General features: G+C 37.0%; 1 protein-coding gene across 3 annotated transcripts in view; it reads right to left on the bottom strand.

Moving 5' to 3' along the window:
* LOC116849356 overlaps nucleotides 1-21,082 on the bottom strand; it is a 473,095-nt gene that overhangs the window by 192,348 nt on the left and 259,665 nt on the right. For all 3 annotated transcript variants that reach the window (XM_032826434.1, XM_032826431.1, XM_032826433.1), the window contains one exon: nucleotides 3,230-3,366. In XM_032826434.1, coding sequence (XP_032682325.1) covers nucleotides 3,230-3,366 — 137 coding nt within the window. The remainder of the gene's footprint in view (nucleotides 1-3,229; nucleotides 3,367-21,082) is intronic.

Genomic DNA, 21,082 nt, shown 5'->3' with positions numbered 1-21,082 from the left:
AGAGAGAGAGAGAGAGAGAGAGAGAGAGAGAGAGAGAGAGAGAGAGAAGAGGGAGAAGAAAGGGGGATATTTTGCTTGGCACGAAACATTGTTACTTGCGGTGTAATCCCCGCGTACGCTCATACTTTCGCAACGAGCAAACAGCGGTACAAGTACACACTTCTCGCCCCTATAAGCGGAATCGCAGAAAAACTCCCTTCAGTATCGTATTTACGAGGAGAGTAATACAGAAGTGTCCGCATTTGAAAATCGTGCACAAAGATACACTCGATCGACGAATAAAATTTTGACTTGAATTTTATATTGAGATTTTGTCTCTAATTCCCCCCACGAGGGTGGATTAACGTCGTTATGGCAGCCCTTGAGCTTCTCGCATTGCTCGCACTCCCTAGTAATTACCACACTGCAAGCAAACACGGACCCTCATTAGGATTTTCGTCGCTTTTTTCCGCTTTTAATGTAAGCCGTAAGAACGTACGATGAGCTTCTCCAGAGAAGTCGGAAAATTCGAGAGAAACAGGGACACCAAAGGGATTGTGAAGGCGCGCGCATTCTATTAATCTCGATCGCATAAGAATAAAAGAAAGCAGACCTATACACGGTGACGCGTATTTCCTGTGTGCATGCGAAAAGCATTGTGCCGGGGCGTTTAACGTCGCTTTACATAGCGTCGAGCGAGATACGTGCGGCTCGTTTACGCCTCCCTTTTCCTCCCTCTCTCTCTTTCCACTACAGCAGCAAGAATTTCACGGGACGCTTTTCACACACGCGGATATCTGTCCGCGCGATGAAATGAACGCGCGGAATGCGCTATATAAGCGTTGCGGCGCGTCGCGTCGCGTCGCGCTCGTGTCGCGTTCAAAGGAAACTGAAACTCTACGCGAAGCGATAGCAATAAAAGTACCGAGACTTTACCGACCCACCGTTGTCGTTGTCGCACAGCTCCGCCAATTTACTTTATCAGTGTCCTCTTCGCGCGAGAGAGTCGCGCGACACACAATGCCGGACTCGATCGCATTCATTTGCTCTCTGTATGCCTAATTATACGTTCCGACTGTCGTATGCAATTGCTGCGCCACTATGCGTTCGTTAAAAGACGTGTCGCTCTGAATGTAGTTCGCGTTGCTGCAGTTCGAGAGCAACGGCACAACCGTTATATCGTAACGTGACGCTTAAACACGCACTATCGTTTTCTTCTTTCTGTTTCCCTTTTTTCTCTTATTCTATAGATATTTTTCAGTTACGCTTCACCGCCTTCAAATGGCGGCGGTAACGCATCACCGAAACGTTATATTTGAAATTTAGCGTTTTTATTTTTTCAGGCAACGCGTCGATTGTGCCGATTTCAATAGTGTCCCGGGAAAATAGTCAACAATGGCTCTCTTCGGCACAGCGTATCGAAACTAGTTTCCAAAAATAACGAACAGTAGAGGGAGGCAGACGTCGTTACCTCTTCGCCGGAGTATTCTCATCAATCGCGAGTATTTTCATCTTCGTGAAATTACACTAACGATCGGGTTAACCCGAAAGTGGGCGTACGTGACCGAGATGGCAACGAAGTGCACGGCGCAATCGTTGCGCCATGCTGAGCGTCGATCGTTCGCCACTACGACATCGCCGGTATGACGTCGCAGCAACGTTACGGTCATCGATTGCGGGGACACGAGACAGGAGGAAGAGAGGTCGGGGAGGGGACGACGCGGTCCGCAATTAGCAATTAAAATCGGCGAACTCGCCGATTGATTGGACCCGCATGATACCTCCCCGGGCCAATCGACTCGCCGATCATAATTACCGGCGCTAATTACGCGATAGGCACGACCGCGATAAGCGACGCGTGATTAGCGTTCACCACGGTGAATCAATCCGGAAGCAGCGTGCATTTATTTTTTTTTCGTTATACGAGCATCTCGTAAGACTAATATTTCACTTGTCGCGTACGACGAGTTTGTTGTCAATGTGTCGATCGGTTGTTAGACAGAGTGTCCGCAGAAAGTTTCTAAAGAAGCAGAAAAGGATTCTAAAGAATGCTCTATTCGACAACTAATCAGACAATATTCGTTGTACAACAAATGAAATATTAGCAATCGTCCGCTGAAGTAACGAAGCGCACAAAGGTACAGGAAGTTCGTTTCCGCGCAGTGTGTTCGCAGTATTGAAAATTTATCTTACTAAAAATCGTGTCTGATTGCTATCGTCTATTGATGAGAAACGTCGCGTGACTTGCAACGCGATTCTGTGATTTTTGGAGAGTCCAAGTCGAAATTTTAGCTTTACTTTCGACTTGAATCTTACTTTTAATAGATATTTCTAACATTTGTATGTTCTGCAGGGTTAGTATAGGTTTAATTCACATAAAAACTGAAATCTTATTTAGTGCATCTAAATTCCAGAAAACACAAAATACCAGTTCCTAGTTTCTAAAGAGGGTCTCTCGATAAAGCTAGTATGCTAAATAAAAGAGCACCCAAGAAAAATATATCATCTTTAGATAAGGAATCCTCTTATGTATAGCCCCAAGATTTTTCTAAAATCAAAAAGAAAATACATTGTACCAAAGTACAATATTAAAGAAAAATTTCATCTTCTTTCTACAGTCCAAGTATCGTGTTCTTAATATAAATATTTTATAATAAAAAAGCAGTCTACTTCAAATAAATATATTTCTTTCAATTCAAAGAAATTACAATGATATCTAATATTAATATCTAATTCCCATTAATAGTTTCATTTTATTAAGAAAGGAATACTCTTGCGGTAAAATTTTCCACTTAGAATATATAATTATGGGAAATACTTTGCACAACTAGAGTTTTTTTCTTGGATGTTAAGATGTTTTTCTTTTAGTGTTAATCCTCTTGAGGCCATGTATAAGAGGATTCCTCTAAGAATAAAATTATATTTTCTTGAGGGTGATGAATACCTAAACGTATAGCTACCAGTAGGCATATATTTAGCTATGAAACCAATGTAACGACAACAATAGCAAAAGTTTTAGTTACAGCAGGAGATTTTTAATTATAACACACTTCCAGCAAGTCACGATTAGCTGCGACAGTGAAATATTTTCTTTTTTTTGTGAGAGTAGTGAGTTAAATGTAAAATTGAGGTCGAAAGTAGGTTGAAAATTTCGACTTGGGTGATATATATATATATCTCAGACTTGAGAACAATATATCGTGTATCGCGCGCAGAGAATAAGAAAACGAAAAGTGTTAGGAAAACTCACGTCATTCTGGGCGAAGGTCGGCGTGATCGGTCCATCGCTGGCTTCCCATTTGTCCGCGATGCGAATCGTTTCCGCTGTCTTTTGCTGCACCGACTTGGACTCGTCGAGCAGCGTCAGCTCGTAAAACTCCTGGATATCTGCAACAGAAAGAAGGGAAAGACGTATTACTATATGCGCCGGCATACTCGTGGATGAAATCTTGGCGGCTTGAGCAGTTTTTCCGAGAGATTTCGTCCCGCTTCCACCGTCCGGCTTTTCGCCGTAGCGCGCGTGCGTCATAATAAATTGACACTTTTCAATTGGATTCGATTTGCAAGCCGTCCCTGTTTCGGTATACACATCGAGAAACATCAAAGGAACATAACCGAGAAAACAATCGCTTCATATTGTGCACCGAATAATAGACCGTGTTCAATTAGGACCCCCGCTATAACAATACGGTAAACACTTGATACTGTTAACCATATGCCGGTTGACTTCGCAGTAGTCGCGACATCGCTGTATCATGAATACGTCATTGGAGTAAAGCGCGCGTTGCACGGAAGGTCAGATGAGCGACCCTTTGCTGAACTGAATGATCGACGGTCCTAATGATCGCCGCGGGTCTTGAAACGTGGACATAAAGCAGCGCGATAAGACGGTCACATAATTTTCAATATGGTTCCGAGGGAGCATTCCGCGCTGCTCGGTCGCGTAACTCGAGTGGACCCTCGAGCATCGCGCGTTGCGCCCGAATATATATCACCGACGCCGGGTACGCGTCGGGAGCAGGTCGTCCGGGTCGAAGGAGCCCGTAACTCCTTGCCAGCGCGCTCGCTCGGCACGACGTTGCGAATGGGCTGGGCTGGCTCATGACAACGCGAGCATTTGCTAAGGCGAAGCGGCGTCTAAACTGAGCATGTGCGACCATTTGAAATTTTCAAAAAGTTTATCCTTTGCGTCGTATTTCTACCGTGTTTTTGCGTATCTCAGCAAAGGAGCGGTGAAAATGTACTGAAAAGCACGAAAAATATATAGACTGATACGCAAAATTGTCTTTTTTTAATCGTTATACATGTACAAATTCGATGTATAAGTTGCAAAGCAGTTTAGACACAATGAAGTTGAAAGCTCACCAAATTATCAAAATTGTCAAAACTATCACAATTGAGTCATTTTTTATGGGCTTGCCTACAGCAATCATACTATAGATTATTATTATTATTAATTATTATTAGTCATATTATTATTTATTATTACTTAGTACTCTTAATTATTAATTATATTATTATTGTGTAAGAGTTTGTTCATAATAACTTTCAATTTTGGCAGTTGATAAGCTCCCAACTTGATTGAGTATAATTCATTTTGCAACATACTATATATAGCACATACATGAAGAAAAGAAAAAAAAGAAAAAAAAGAAAAAAGTGAGAAAAAGTATCCAAAAAATAAAACATACTTATTTTAATTAGTAACATATACATTTTAGGTACTAGTAACATATTTATTTATATTAATATATTTTTCACAAATAAGAAAGTATATATTTTCTTAAAACTTTAGTTCTTTTCATGAAAGCAATTATTTATCTTATTTAAATAAAAGAATATGAGTTTAAGTAAATATATTACTAGCAACCATCGAATAAACCTGTTTTATTTTTTAAATATTTTTCTCTCAGCCATTGTTTGAAATTTATAGTCAGAGTTGCAGTAAAAGTATAACAATGGTAAAATAATTTAGAGAATGTTACACAAACAAAACGATACCAATTTATATGAGAATCGTGTTAAGAAATATATGATGAGAGAAAAGGATAAGAAATATTTATTCCATGTATTAATAACACATTTACTCAAACTAATATAAAATATTTCTCAAATAAGAAAGTATATATTTCTTTAAAACCTCTTAGCTTTTAAAAAAACAATTGTTTGTTCTATTTAAATAAAAGAATTTGGATTTAAGTAAATGTTATTAGTACCGTGTATTATCTTTCTTGTAAATATTTTTCTTCTCAGTGTAAGGAAACCTCTTAGCTTTTTATGAAAATAATTGTTTGCCCTATTTAAATAAAGAAATTTGGATTTAAGTAAATACTAGTACCATATATTATTCATCTTGTAGATATTTTCCTCCTCAATGTAAAAAAAGATGTGATAAAGTTGCACAGGATATCCTTATAATTAAAACAATTTCATTTTGCAACACCTGAAAAAAAGACAGTAAATAAATTATTAAAAATGAAAATCTTTTATATAACAAATAGCGAACAATATACGATACATGTATGAATACCGGAGAATATACGATATGTCGCTGGCCGTGATCCGATGTCCTGTATTTCTCGGCTTTGCTTCTTGATATGCAGCATTCTAGCATTGGCCCTAACAGGCTCTTACATAAATACGATTCGATTAAAAGAAATTTCGTTTCTTCCTTCTTATTTTACTTGGACTCAGATTATTTTAATTGTCTTTTCATCCAAGGTACCGAGGTACAAATCCCAAAAAATCAGGTCCGACGTGTTCGAACACGTCTTATCATAATAGCGGTTAGGCCGGAACTCGACTAAAAGAAACGCGTACTAAATAACACAATGCCGATGAGAGCCCGATTCATCTGACGTAAACAATAACCAACGAATCGATCACGTATCCTGTAATGCGCGTCGCTCGCCAGATCGAGATAAAAACAATCAGACAAAAACACGACACACAAAGCTTATCTGTCTCGAAGTTTCGGTATATTTTGGTAGTGTTGATTGTTGACTTCTCAAACGTTCAATGGTGGAAGTATGACGCTCGCATGCTCGGCAACAAGAAGCGAGCAGTGCTACAGCAAACTTATGGAATTAAAAACTGAGTAATCGGAGCCCCGCGCGGATAGGCTGCGGCGTAGTTCACGCATGCGTACAGAGACTCGCCCGGCGCGTTAGGTCCCAAGAATTTGTACCCCTGCAGCGAGTATAGTGATTGTATAACATCATGTGCCGCCGATCGACGCGCTACCCTGCGGTATATATCGTGTATATTCTCGTCAAATTTTGGCGCCCTTGAAATATTTGCGCGGGCTGTCAATATCGTGTTCGTTAACATGCATTCTCCGATTGAATCGTATCTGTGAGTGTCAATACCACGGCGAAGCAGAACTCAGGATACTGAGACGGGAAGCAAAGACGGGGATCACGGAGAATGCCGAGACATGGGACGCCAAGGTAAAGGACGCCGGAGATTATGGCTAGCGATACATCACATATTTGTGAGTCAAATCATTATACAGATTAACAATATTAATAAACTTGACGAACATATCGAGAGGATAAAGAATTTGATACTCGCGTCGAAATTGAAGCTAGCATTCATAATCTGTTATCGTTAAACAAATCAAGCCATAGTAGTGTCAATAGTAGTGTCGTGACATCAAAGTTAATTATAGTTTAGTGAATCTGATTACTGATGAATCTCTGTAGTTGCACTCGCTTTATACAACAAGATATTGATTCTAATAATGAGCTATAAATACAAATCTAAAGTGAATCATGCTCTCAATAAAATGTATATAAAAATCTTCAAATCTAGTACAATGAATAATTTATGCCTCTAATAATGCTTTTGAACAACATGTCTTACCTTATTGGCATCTGTTAACATTTCTCTTCTGTTTAAGAAATTATTATTATTATATTAAATTCAGATTATTGTTATTATATTGAATCCAGATTTAAATCTATTAGTATACAGATATATTACAGGAAGTATTAATCCAAACAGCTGGATAACGAGCAGTAAATACAAATCTAAAAGTAATTGTGTTCTCAAAAAAAAGATTGTACATAATTTACAATTGTGAAAAGATAGTCTTAGAATCTAGTATACTAGTTTCATAACAGTGACTTGTACATCTTTTAATATTTGTTGGACAGCACGCTTCGGTTTATTGGCATCCGTTAATATTTATTTTTCCTTGCTATTTCATAGATTATTGTTATTGTACTGTAGTATTGTTATTGTATTGTAGTAGTACATAGAAATATTACTAGTACTATAAATTATAATATTACTAGTAATATAAATAGTACAGGAAATATTAATTCTAACAGTTAAATAATAACTTATGAATTCAAGTTTAGAGTTAATTATGTTTCCAATCAACATTTTAAAATAATTTACAATTGTGAGTGCCAGCTTTAGTATTATTGATGCTATATTAATAATATGATATATAATATATATTATATATGTATATAATATGATAATAATATGATATGTATATTGCAGATGACAATTCTTATAAGACATGGAAATTCCAAAAAGAAGAAAAGAAAGAAGCTGCAAGGACAAAGACAGAACTGTTTGTATACAATAATGAGCCATAAATATAAAAAATCCAGAATGAATCATGCTCTCAATAAAAGTTATTGAGATGTAACAGTTTTCTCTGATGTTCTTGTAGTGTATAGTTGTATTCATAAGTTATTATCAACTGTTTGAATTAATATTTCCTGTAATATTTCAACTCGGGTTGATTCTTTGATACAGACTATCAACCATAAAACGCGCGCGCGACGATCCACGTGTATAAATATGAAAAGAATTTGCTCTACAAGTTCATATATATGATATCATCAATAGCCTGGTTTACATTGTGCACTTGATATATATACTAAATAGTAACTTTTTATTAAATAATCTTAATATTGACAATGTATATCAACGACGACGTATTCAATCGATACGTGTTGAGGAATATTATACCAGCTTAATATATCGTTGTTTATATCGTCGATATTAAGATTATTTAATAGAAAGTTACTATTTAGTACGCGTATCAAGTGCACGATGTAAACCAGGCTAATATGATGATACATATATAATATATTAACATATTATATGTTAACATGATATATATGATGATACATATGATAGTAACATCAAGTTTTCATTTGTAACATTAAGATAGGACAATGGTTTATAAAATATTATTGTTATAAATTTTACGTTAATTCTCCAAGTTCGGAAGAATTTGAAGGATTAATGTAAAACCAAAATTTCGACTCTTTGATACAGAACGATTGATTGTCAACCGTATAATGCGCGCGCGACGATATATCCACGTATATAAATATGAACAGAATTTGCTTTATAAATTCATACATATGTATTCTAAACTGTATGTAATATATCCTATTAGTCATTATAGATTTGAAGATTCTTATATATTTTTTATTGAGACACTAGATTTGAAGATTCTTATATATTTTTTATTGAGACACTAGATTTGAAGATTCTTATATATTTTTTATTGAGAGCATGATTTATTCTAGACTTATATTTATGGCTCGTTATTGTACACAAACCAGCTGTCTTTGTTCTTGCAGCTTCTTTTCTTCTTTTTGGAATCTCCATGTCCTATCAGAATTGTCATCTGCAATTATGTGTGTATGTGAAGAAATAATTATGAAAAAAAGTAATTATAAAGAAAGGTTATTCCTTCATTTACAAATAATCCCATTATTTATCGATATTAATTATTTTATATTTATTTATCTCATGTCCTGTCTGCAGTTAAAATAAATGCAATAATATTTTGTTTATTAAAAGATTAAATAAATATCAAGTATTAATAGGATATCGAAATAATTGAATATAAAATAATTGTGGAAAAGTTTATAAAACTTAATATGGAGAATATGATAGTAATTATTTGTAACATCAAGATAGAACAATGGTTTGTACAATATTATTGTTAGAAATTTTGCGTTGACTCTCTATGTTCGGAAGAATTTGAAGAGTTAATGTAAAACCAAAATTTCGACTTGAGTTGACTGATACAAAACGACTGACTGTCAACCGTATAAAACGCGCGCGCGACGATCCACGTATATACGTATGAACAGAATTTGCTTTACAAGTTCATATGTATTCTACATTATATGTAATTAAGGGGATGCCGGACATGAAAACTTTACCGACAACAACATTGACTTTTTTTTGCAAAGTTTACGTCTTGTTGGTTGGACAGAATTACAAACGCTTTTACATTACAAAAGTGCATGCAAAAATAAATTAGAGCATTATTCAATGTGACGAAAACGAAAAGATATGTTTAAATTTAAATTTTGAGTTGTCAGTTAGTGCAATATTTGTTTAATACAAACATTTTGCAAGTTGTATTGTACTTACCGAAACTGTGGATGTTCCAATCAGGAAAATTTCAAAGATCACTACTACACTTTCAGAATTTAGCTTCGATGATCAAAAAAGATACGAAAAGTTTGCAGAAAAGTTTATGATTACATGCGATTAGGTTTTCTAAGAACTATGGTAAAGTAGAGCGAAAAATTAGTTCACGGATATTTTTCGGGATGTATTTTTATCGTATTTTACACAACGCCCGAATATTCAGAGTGTGTGTATGTGTGTGTGTGTGTGTGTGTATGTGTGTGTGTGTGTGTGTGTATGTATGTATATATAGTTTCCTCAGAGCCTACGCAACTGTTTATTGCAACGACGATAATAACTGAACAAAGACGAAGAAATCGTAAAGAAATCGTTATAACGGCACGCCCAAGTTGCTTTCCTACGCGTAATAGCAATAATTAAATAATAACCGAATAAATTAAATAATAATCGAATAAAGAAGTAATAATATTCGAATATTAAATAGTAGTGATAATAATATCTGCTCGACAATCGTGTGATAATATCCGCGAGTGGATAATAACGGAATAATAATAACTGGAAAACGGCAATAATAAGTGATTAAAGATGAGGTAAAGGAATTGTCGTAATGGTACGCTTGAGTTGCTTTCCTATGCGTAATAGCAATAATTAAATAATAATCGAATAAATTAAATAATAACCGAATAAAGAAGTAATACTTGAATATTAAATGGTAGTGATAATAATATCTGCTCGACAATCGTGTGATAATATCCGCGAGTGGATAATAACGGAATAATAATAACTGGAAAACGGCAATAATAAGTGATTAAAGATGAGGTAAAGGAATTGTCGTAATGGTACGCTTGAGTTGCTTTCCTATGCGTAATAGCAATAATTAAATAATAATCGAATAAATTAAATAATAACCGAATAAAGAAGTAATACTTGAATATTAAATGGTAGTGATAATAATATCTGGTCGACAATCGTGTGATAATATCCGACTTCACGACAATTATAACAAATTAAGACGCGTACTCCTCACGCGAGCAGATGTTGCGGGCTTTACCGCGACAGGTAATTACCACGTTTCATTTACGTTTTTATTTATTAGATAGAGAAACGGCGAGTTCCTTAATCAAATATTAAATATTCTTCGATCAAATATTACCATCATCCATTTAATATTCCAGTATTATTACTTTTACTCGATTATTATTTAATTTATTTGGTTATTATTTTATTATTACTTTATAGGAATCTACTTTACCTCTTTCATCAGTTATCGTCGTTGCCCAGTTATTGTTATTCATTGTTATTATCGATTATTCGATCATCGTTATTCCGTTATTATGCATTCGCGGATATCATCACACGATTGTCGAATAGATATTATTATTACTAACATTTATTATTCGAAAATATTAGTATATAGTTGCTTTTCTATTCATAATAGCAATAATTAAATAATAACGAAATAAATTAAATAACCGAATAAAGAAGTAATAATACTTGAATATTAAATGTTAGTGATAATAATAGGTTTGTTCGAGTTGCTTGTACTATTTACACTTACATCTAATGCCCGTTGCACACTAGTGCACTCCAAATAATACAAATTTTCCAAAATACATTCTGAAGACGTTTTTAGGATGGAGAAACGTTATCAGAATATTCTTAGGACGTCCTTTGAAGGTGTGAGCTGTCCGAAAATATCTAATAACGGAATAACGATAAGCAAATAATCGGTAATAACAATAAATAAGAATAAATGGACAACAGCGATAATAACTGATAAAAGACGAGGTAAAAAAATGGTAACAGCACGCCTGAGTTACTTTCCTATGCGTAACAGCAATAATTAAATAATAATCAAATAAATTAAATAATCGAATAAAGAAATAATAATACTCGAATATTAAGTGTTAGTAATAATAATATCTGTTCGATAATCGTATGATAATATTCGAGTATAGTAACGAATAAATAGTAAGAATAGTAACGAAATAATGATGATCGAATAATCGGTAATAACAATATTTGGGTAACAGCTCTAACAAAAACTCTAGGTTCCACAAAAACTAAGTAAACATACCGTCGTAACGGCTCGTTGTGCCACTGACTGAACAGCGCTTGGGGGGACGCGCGGCCGGATCATGTAAACATGCGTGCGTGAGCACGTGATCGAGCGTCACGCCATAGTACTCTCAACCGTCGAGACAAACACATCGGGAGCTGCCGCGTTATTTTCTGTGCCGATGTTTAATATCGCATTTCGACTTCGTGACAATTGAGGTGATAATTAAGACAAATTAAGACAAATTAATACGCGTACTTCTCACGCGAGCAGATGCTGCGGACTTTACCGCGGCAGGTAATTACCGTGTTTCATTTACTTTTTTACTTGTTAGATAGAGAAACGTCGCGATCGAGTACCTCAATGCCGATCAAATATTATCATCATCCATTTATTATTCGAGTATTATTATTTCTTTATTCGGTTGTCATTTAACTATTTTTATTACGTATTGGGAAACAACTCGAGCATGCCGTTACGATGATTTCCTTACCGCGTCTTGTTGTCGTGTGTAATTAAATGATACTACCGGATATTATTATATGGTTGTCAATCAGATATTAATATTATCATCCATTAATTAATCGGATATTATTACTTCTTTATTCAGTTATTATTTAATTATTTCTTATTGCGCATTGGGAAGGAACTCGAACATGCCGTTACGACAATTTCTTTTCTTCGTTTTGCTGTCGCGTGTAACTAATTGATACTAAATTAAATTTCTGTCACAGATCCAATAGAGCAGACGCAGTCGCGTGGTTCTAGGGGATGTGATACCTGGGGAATACTGCGCCGGAGGATTTGGCTCGGGCCTGTCTGAGTCGGCTCGAAGGTGAGCTTCACTAATTTGTACTTATAATTAGAAATCCGACAAAACTGAAAAATTTTTTGTTTGGAATCGAGTTTCTTAATGCCTCCATGTAACTAATGTTGTCATGTAACTAATTAATACTCAATTAAATCTTTTTTGTTGCAGAGACGAGCACTCGACTCTAAGGGGATGCTGTGCCGAAAGATCCGGTTCAGGCTTGGCAGAGTTGTCGCGAAGGTGAGTTTCACTAATTTGAATTCATAATTCCGATAACTCAGATAAAACTGGAAATTCTCTTGTTTGAAATCGAGTTCCTTAATGTCTCCATTGTCGTGTGTAATACTAAATTAAATCTGCTTTCTATTGCAGAGACGAAACAAACAATCAGCCGACTCTTAGGGGTTGCTGCGCCGTAGGATCTGGCTCGGGCCGAGCGGGGTTAGCTCGAAGGTGAGTTTCATTAATTAATATTTGTAATTAGAAGTTCGACAAGATTGATAATTCTCTCGCTTGAAATGGAGGTAATTTGAATCGAATAAAAAATCGCGTTAAATTGTAATTCCATGCGGGGAGAATGTTTTCTGAGTAACATCACTACTTGAAAAAAAAATTTTGATTTGTTCTGATTAAGAGATTTATTTACAACGTCGAGAAAAAGGAAAGTGGAATATTCCAAGTGTGAATGCATTCTGAAAAATTCTTTTAGTATGAGAAATATCGCGTTTATTTTTTTTTTTAATCCTTCAAGCTTCTTCACTCAAATTGTCATCAATGCACGAATCTAATCGGCGAAATGGCATTTTTCTGTTCCAGAAACGAAAGCAGAATGGCGGTTTGGTGAGTCAGAACAAGAAACATATTAATAATAGAAAGACAAAAAGTCTTTTGATGTAGTGCATGCTTATCGTATCAATGCGATTTACTTTGCTGTAATCGTAGTATGTGTACGATGTGCCGTCCAATAAAAATCACACTGAAACAATTGGAAGATCGCTTTTTCAAATAATAATATTAGTGATAATGCATATTTTACATAAATTTGGCAAAACAATTTTTCAAATATTTTTCTTCAAGTATATATCTTTAGAAATTGATTAACTTGGATTATTTATTAGTCGACGATTCTTGTCGGAGGAAATTTTGATTAATGAAACTTTAACACTATCTGGTAGATACTTAAAGTATTTAGTATATCCTCTGAATATTCAAAATTTTATAAAATTATTTAGTTTTATTAAATGCGATCTTCCAGGTGTCTCGAGCAGTGCGCCAATGCGCAAAGAGATTGCGCCACAAAAAATGCGCAATCATATCACCCGCATCATAGGTCTTCCGCCGGTCGTTAATTTTCTCAATTTTCTCTCTCGCGTGAGCTTGAATCGCAATTGCATTGGGAAATGCAACCGCGATTATATTTTATAAAGTAGAGTTCGTTATTAAGTAAAATTTGATATCGTTCGGCACTTGCGTGAAGCGACCTAACGTGATTATATAAACTGCTCGCAAAATTAATGATAGTCACAATCGTCGAAAAACGGAGCTGTTATCCGCAAAAATATTGCGGAGCTGTATTGCCTACTACGCTGCACCATCAAAACGTTACATTAGGGATATTCCGTGTCGTACGTGAGAATTACGCACAGATTACTTCGCTCACACGTCGAAAGATTTCGCGAGATTGGCCTTCGTGTCGCGTGTTTCCTTCGCTCGCGGATTCCGTTTTCTTCATAAGCGATTTGCGTCGCGCGTATATCAAAGCGATACACTACAACTCGATCGGACCGTTGCTGAATTCGTCGCTCATACTCGTCGTTTATCTGAAAGGCCGACATTTTCTCGAAAACGTAGTTCGCGATATTTCATACGCAATTCGCAACTCGGAGTGTATCCCACAAGAGAGACGGGATTTTTCGTAAAACCTCCGTTAGATTACCGTGGTCGGGAGTGAATTACAGGCGACGTAAGACGCGAGGACCATTGCAGTGTCAGATGCAGCGACAGGATGGCTGGTGGACTCTGGACACCGTGGGATGACGCACAATGGTGAGCGCTCAATTTAGACGCTCATATAGTAAAGCGTCACTTTACGTAGATTGCATGCACGTACATGTAAATCGCATTGGGTCCGACGGGAAGTAAAGTAAGAATTGGAATTTGTAATGCGCCGGAGTTATGTAAGAATGATCCAACCAAAGAAATTAACTCTGAGATTTTCGCAATAGTTCAACGAGTCAGGCATTTCCACTTCTTAAGAGTACTAACTAGCTCAATCCTTAGAAAAATGCGTAAAAAGACGTGAATTGTAAAAAATAAAAAAACTGTTTCTTAATTCATTTCAAGCATTTATAAGGCATGAATTTTTTTGTTTGGATTAAAAAGATATGAATGGAGTATCCATTAATAAAAGTTTATAATTTTTTTAATTGGATCATTCTTGCATAACAATGGCCAAATGAAATTTCGATTTGGCAGGCTTCCTTCTCGTCGGATTATTTCTTGATGATACATTGAACTGATATATTTCAACATGTCATATTTATGTGCTCTGTATATGTTATATATATTTTTTATGCTATATATATATCTTTTATATATACTTTACGTATGCTCTATGTATACTATTTATATAGTTTATAACTTGTTATGTCGTATTATATATGACATACTATCTCTTCTGAGATATTTTCTTATACGTACGCGTTTGTTGACAAGACGACAAATTAAATTTCGACGAATTGAAAACAACAAATTAAATTATTAAGCCGAGACTCGAAATGTTCCGATTTCCCGCTAAATTATTAAGCCGAGATTCGGACCGATGTGTTTTTTATTTCCGCTACATTTCTAGAGCCAAGATTCGGACCCAAGTGTTTTGAGGCGTTGCTAATTTATTAAGCCGAGTTAGTTAAGTCTCGGATAATTTTTTAAAGTTTTTTAACGCGCGAAATGTCCGCGTTTGCACAGGTATATTTTCGAAAATAACGTGAATTGTTCGTATTTCGCTCTGCATCGTCTCTTGTATGACAATGTGAGTCAATGTTATTCTACTTATCTTCTATGTCAATGTTATTCTACTTATACTTCTGGGTATCACCCCAGAATCGTGAAAATAATTTGCCAATATCACAAAGTCGCGCTCATAACATTTGATCCATTGTAGCATAATATTCGAATTCTCACGCATACGCTATAGTATCTATTTTGCGCATGGAACGAAAGTCTGTCATATTATTGCAGGTTAAGTCATATACTGTTAGCATGTAGAGCACATTCTAGGGTAATTTTTCACAGTCTTTTATAGTAATTTTTGCGATTGTGAGAATTCAATTTCGCAAAAGACGTGAAGTGTGCATTTTTCGTTCTGCATCGTGTCCTGGATAACAACGTGTGTTAGTCATTCTATTCCCTTATTATCGCTCACAGGATCGTGAAAATAATTTCCCAATATCCCAAAGTTGCGCCCATAACGTTAGATCCATCGTAGTAGTTTGGATTGTCGCGCATGCGCAGTGGTACTTATCCTACATGGTCCGAAAGTCGGTCCATGTTACTACAGGTTGGCTCATGTAGTGTTAGCATGTAGAGCACATTCTGGGATAGTTTTTCAGAGTTTTTTAAAGTAATATTCGCGCTTGAAAAGGTGTATTTTCGAAATTAATGTCAGGTGCGCTTATTTCGTTCTGCATCGTCTCCTGGGTGACAATGTGTGTTTGTGTCATTCCACTCCCTCAGCAGCAATCTTGAAAATAATTTTCCTATATCTCAAATTCGTTCATAACGTTGGATTCAACTTAGGTCGTAGGAAATTCGGATTCTCGCGCACTGGCCGAAAGTCGGTTATGTTATTGCAGGTTATTTAGATCATATAGTGCTAGCATCTAGAGTACATTCTGGGAAAATATCTTACGGTTTTTTTAAGTTATCTTCGCATTTACAAAGATGTATTTTCTAAAATGACATGAAGTTTGACTGTTTCGCTCGGCATCGTCTCCCGGATCACGTAGAATACTCCGCTTTATTTTCGCACGTACTTTCATCTTGCAAAAAGGTTTTTCATTCGACGGAAGTAGAAAGAAATAGTCTTTGCAGAAAGATTCGATGTCGTGATAGTAATTAGTTTCTTTTCGTTTTCGTCTCATATTGAGAAATGCTCCGCTTCATTTTCGCACATACTTTTACCATGCAAAAGAGTTTTTAATTCGAGTTTTTATTTCGAGCAGTTACGGACAGTTACGTTATTTTTATTTAGAAATTGAAAAGTAAAACTTTGGGATCTCAATCAAAGTGTAACGTTCTTCTTGCAGTTATTGTGTACGAGATAAGCAAAGTCTGAATTCATTTACCGTACGAAAAAGTAGGTAGAAATAAGTTAACCTTATAGAAAGATTGGATGTTGTAATAGTAACCGTTTCTTATCGTTTTCGTCTCATATTGGATGCTCTGCTTTATTTTCGCACGTACTTTCACTATGCAAAAGGTTTTTAATTTTGTCGAATCAGCACGAGACAATAGTTTTGCAAAGGTATTCGGTATCACGTCAACGACATTTCCCAACAAATTTTACTTTGTGTTGACTTGACCAAATTAAAAATGCTTTTGTATAATAAAAATACATGCATAAATGAGGTAGGGCATTCCTGCCTCAAGGATGGAAACAATGTGGAACTGTTGCTATCGTGACACTAATTTCATTTTTCAAAAATTACAGCGTACTGACTGCTCCAATTTATATGATAAAATTACATGTGAAAATAAAGTGTAACATTGGTCAGTGCGAAATAAAAGTGATATCTCGTTTTACCGTTGCTAATTATATTGAAAACTCAAATAATAGGTAATATATTTTTCAAAAAATTATTCGTAAACTACGCTTGCGCCTACAACACTCTTCTCTAAAAACTATTTCTTTGATGCGCTCAGTACACAAGCGGTTTGAAGAATTCATCAAAAAAGTAGTAAGAGCCTATTTTGGAGAGAATACGAATATCGGCAACGTGGCATTCACATTTACGTAACGTCTATGTGCAAGAAAATTGAAATGATAATGTAGCACACACACTTGCATAACATCTGTGAAAAGATGATAGCGGTATCATGTTAGCGCCAGTTGACAATCGTCTTTATTCCATAAGTATCTATGTGTACATAAATTCAATATCGTCGGTAAATGATGATAACATTTTATACTTTTTGATGATCGCTCTACGTTATCGACGCTTATCAAGCTCGTCGCTCGCTCCGGCATCCCATTAAGGTGACTAGATTTCCTAGCCCTGAATTCGGGACATTTCATAAATATGCGAAACGGGGGAGGGGGATAAAGAGGTCCGAAAATTATTTGAGAATCATTGAAAACAGTTACAAATCGGTGTCCCAAATAGCACTCGAAAAAATTCGGGACAAAAGGTGAAAAATCGGGACATCTGGTCACATTAACTGTATGTGTCGAGAAGTGTCGACAAGATTACTTCGTAATAATGTACTTACGATATGTCCTGACGACCGCACGTCGTTGTTTTCGGCACTCTAATACTTATTTCCACAAGAGACTCACAGGACACAAATGAAAGATGTATGGAATACGGAGCATTGTGTCCATGGCAGTTGTTCGGCATGAAAAGATCGCAGACGCGCGCGCTGTCAATCACGTACACCAAAAGTTCATTAGCGCGCCGAAAGTGCCAAAAGTGCGTGAATGTGAACGCGCCAATGATGCGAACGAGGTCGCGCATCTACAACGACGCAATCTCTACGGCGGATGCCTTAACCAATCGCGTTCGTTTTGCACTACGAGGTTGTCATCGTGGTTATTCAATCTAGACATTGGTAATGAATCGCGCGAAATGCTCGATCTTTTCGCGCCAAGCAGCAGCCATGGGCACACATCAATCCACATCGCTCCGCGTTTCTCACGTCTTTTATCCATTGAAAGTGAGTCTCGCGCGTTAATAAGTCTCGGGAGTGTCGAGAATAACGAGGTGCGATCGTCGGGGTATATCGTGAAGACGTCATTTGTAAGTAATCTTCTCGTTTCTCCTCGCGGTATATATAAGGTGACCAGATTTTCCAGCCCTGAATTCGGGACATTTCATAAATGTGTGAAACGGTGGGAGGAGAAGTAAAAAGATTCGAAAATTATTTTACAATCATTGAAAATGATGACAAATCGGTGTCCCAAATAGCACTCAAAAAAATTCGGGACAAAGGATGAAAAATTAGGACGTCTAGTCACCTTAATGTAATGTATACTAACTATTACACAACTATGATATTTGTACATGCGTGGCCTCGTTAAATTGATAATATAATATCGATTACATTAAAATATTTTAATCGGCCTCTGATTTTCCCTAATATCGCGGATAATTTGAGAACAGCAAACTATAAGGCTTTTTATTTTTCATCGCCGTATTTTTAGCGTTGAAAATACCTTCGCCGTATTATCCACGTTGCCGAAGTTACCGGAATCTCCCCATTAGTAGCATCGATTCTGAATACCCTCGCAGAAAAACCGATATTTTCCGACCGCGCGCGCCGTAGGGGCGTAAATCGTGGTCGGAGGAATGTTGAAATATCGCGAACTTTTGCAACTTAATTGCTTTAGCGCGCTACAGATAACGGAAACTCTGTGTAAATTTGCACGAAAGCGTCCAATCTTCCTACCGGCTGGTGCGGCTTCGTTTTTAACATTTCCTACATTCGTGCGGTTTAATTTTTGTCCCGTGAACTACATAATATCTTCGTGTTAAAGTAATTTACCAACGTAACCCGTAATTTTGCGCGCTCCTATTGTGGCGAGCATTACTCTGAATTTCTTTCCCGGGCGAACGAGTGTCTTGCCGTTAATGAATTGAAATTACGGTTAGTGCTTTGAGGCATTGGCCCCGAGAGCGCCACGTATTAATTGCTCCCACGTGAGCAATTCCTAAAGGTAATTCCCAAGTTACATCATTACACCACCTGTGTGTTTCGCGCAATACCGGGCTCCCTGTAATTACGCTCGTTAGTCGGTCAAGCGGGCTAAGTTTGCCGTCCTTTCTGCCAAGATAATGCGACTGCTTGCAACTCTCGGAAAAACGATATCCTCTCCCTCGCCTTACAGAGCGATTAGAGTAACCTATTATCGGTTAACAGGCTTGCGATCTGTAACGATGTAAGGTATCGTGCGATTTTCCGAGGCGGCGTCGTTACTTTTTTGTCCCTTCTCCTCCGTTTTTTAACTACACGGAAATAAATTTCAATTCATGCAACTGAATGGAGACGAAAACGAGAAATAATATTTCTGTCATTGTGAACGAAAACATTTGTCTGAACATTCAAACTGCATTAAAACTCGGTTGAGACAACTGAGAGAAATTGGCTTGAATAGAAACCTTCTACGGGAATCTTTCTGTTTTTCAGAAGCGAGTTTTTCATCTGACCTCCAGATAACAGAAAATTTAGTTGCACTAACGGAGTTGTTTCTTGCGCATATCTATTCAGACATTATGACGCGAAATCTTTCCCCTGACACTATTTGACTACTTTCGAAAAATCCAAGACGTGTTCCTGTTCGTCCGGGTGGAATCGCATCAGCATTTTTCACGTTCGTAATCGTTGAAATTATACCGACGAAGAATCGCAAGAATCGCTATGTATTTTCTTTCAACATGCAATCTCGCGGCGAAGAAATGAATTCGTTTCGCGGCACTCGTTCTTGCACTCATTTCCATATCCCAACAACGATTTTAAAAGCACGCACGAGACTACCTGGTCCATCGTCGGCGTCTCGAAAGGATTTTTTCCCTTTTACTTCGAGGTGCGGGTGAATGCACGGAAAATTTCTAGATAAAAAGTTGTAGAGGGAAATATCCGGTATAATATTTTATCCGGTAGTCAGGCGGAAGGGTTTCCTTCTTGTAAATTCGCTCGAACTTGTATGTCTCCACTTACTCTCCTCCATCGTTTTCTTCTTTTCTTCCTACGTCCTGATATTGTCACGGCATCAAAAATAATTTGCCTCGCGCATTTTAAAATATCGTCGCGGCGTAACCTCGTATATTTACCGGCATCGTCGCCTCACTCGTATGCTTTTCTCGCCGAGCTATCAGCAGCGGGGGAAAAAGGGGTGCGAACCTTCGATTCCACATTGCGTTGCATACGCAAACACTTTGCGCGCTGCAAATACGAATATTTACCGGGCGTGTTATTACATTATAAATTTTCAAAAGGCGATTCTACCGTGATAAAAATGTATATCAATCCGTCTCTCTTACTTTTTTCTCTTACCTACTCTCTCTCTTACTCACTCTCGGTCTTCCCTCTTTCAGTATTCCACGTACTGACGCGTCTTGTCTAAATATCACCAGCGCATTTCTCACGTGGAATGCAAGAAATATCGGAGACTTATTTCAATCCCCTACTCCCTCCCCTTGGTGCTTCGTGTGCAACGTTGACGTCGGTATGTGAAACGCGCGTGGAATTCTTTCCGATGACGGACATCTCGTGTATAGGCGGTGCCGGTGAACGCCGGGCGCCGTGACGAAACTTATCTGACATTTTGCCTCTCGCGAGAAAAGGATTCAAACGTTACTGCGAGTCGGGCTGCCGTCCGCGCGTAAGAGGATTTATGTCTTAATCTCGGAATACAAAACGCGCCTGATAAGATAGAAACGCCGCGCCGATTTTTCAACTCGCTCCTATTTTTTAAGAAAATGAGTTGGCGTGAGAGTATATAAAAGCGGGAATATATATATTACACATAGGATTTCAAAAAATTAAAAAAACTGATAAAGTATTAGATGAAAAATTAGCAAACGCGAGCATTGCTCTTA

The sequence above is a fragment of the Odontomachus brunneus genome, unplaced genomic scaffold, assembly GCF_010583005.1.
Source record: "Odontomachus brunneus isolate Ranch 3 - 2012 unplaced genomic scaffold, Obru_v1 Obru_scaffold_113, whole genome shotgun sequence".
In the NCBI taxonomy this organism is placed as follows: Eukaryota; Metazoa; Arthropoda; class Insecta; order Hymenoptera; family Formicidae; genus Odontomachus; species Odontomachus brunneus.
The sequence above is the reverse complement of the archived record's forward strand: the minus strand, read 5'-3'. Positions and strand labels throughout refer to the sequence as shown.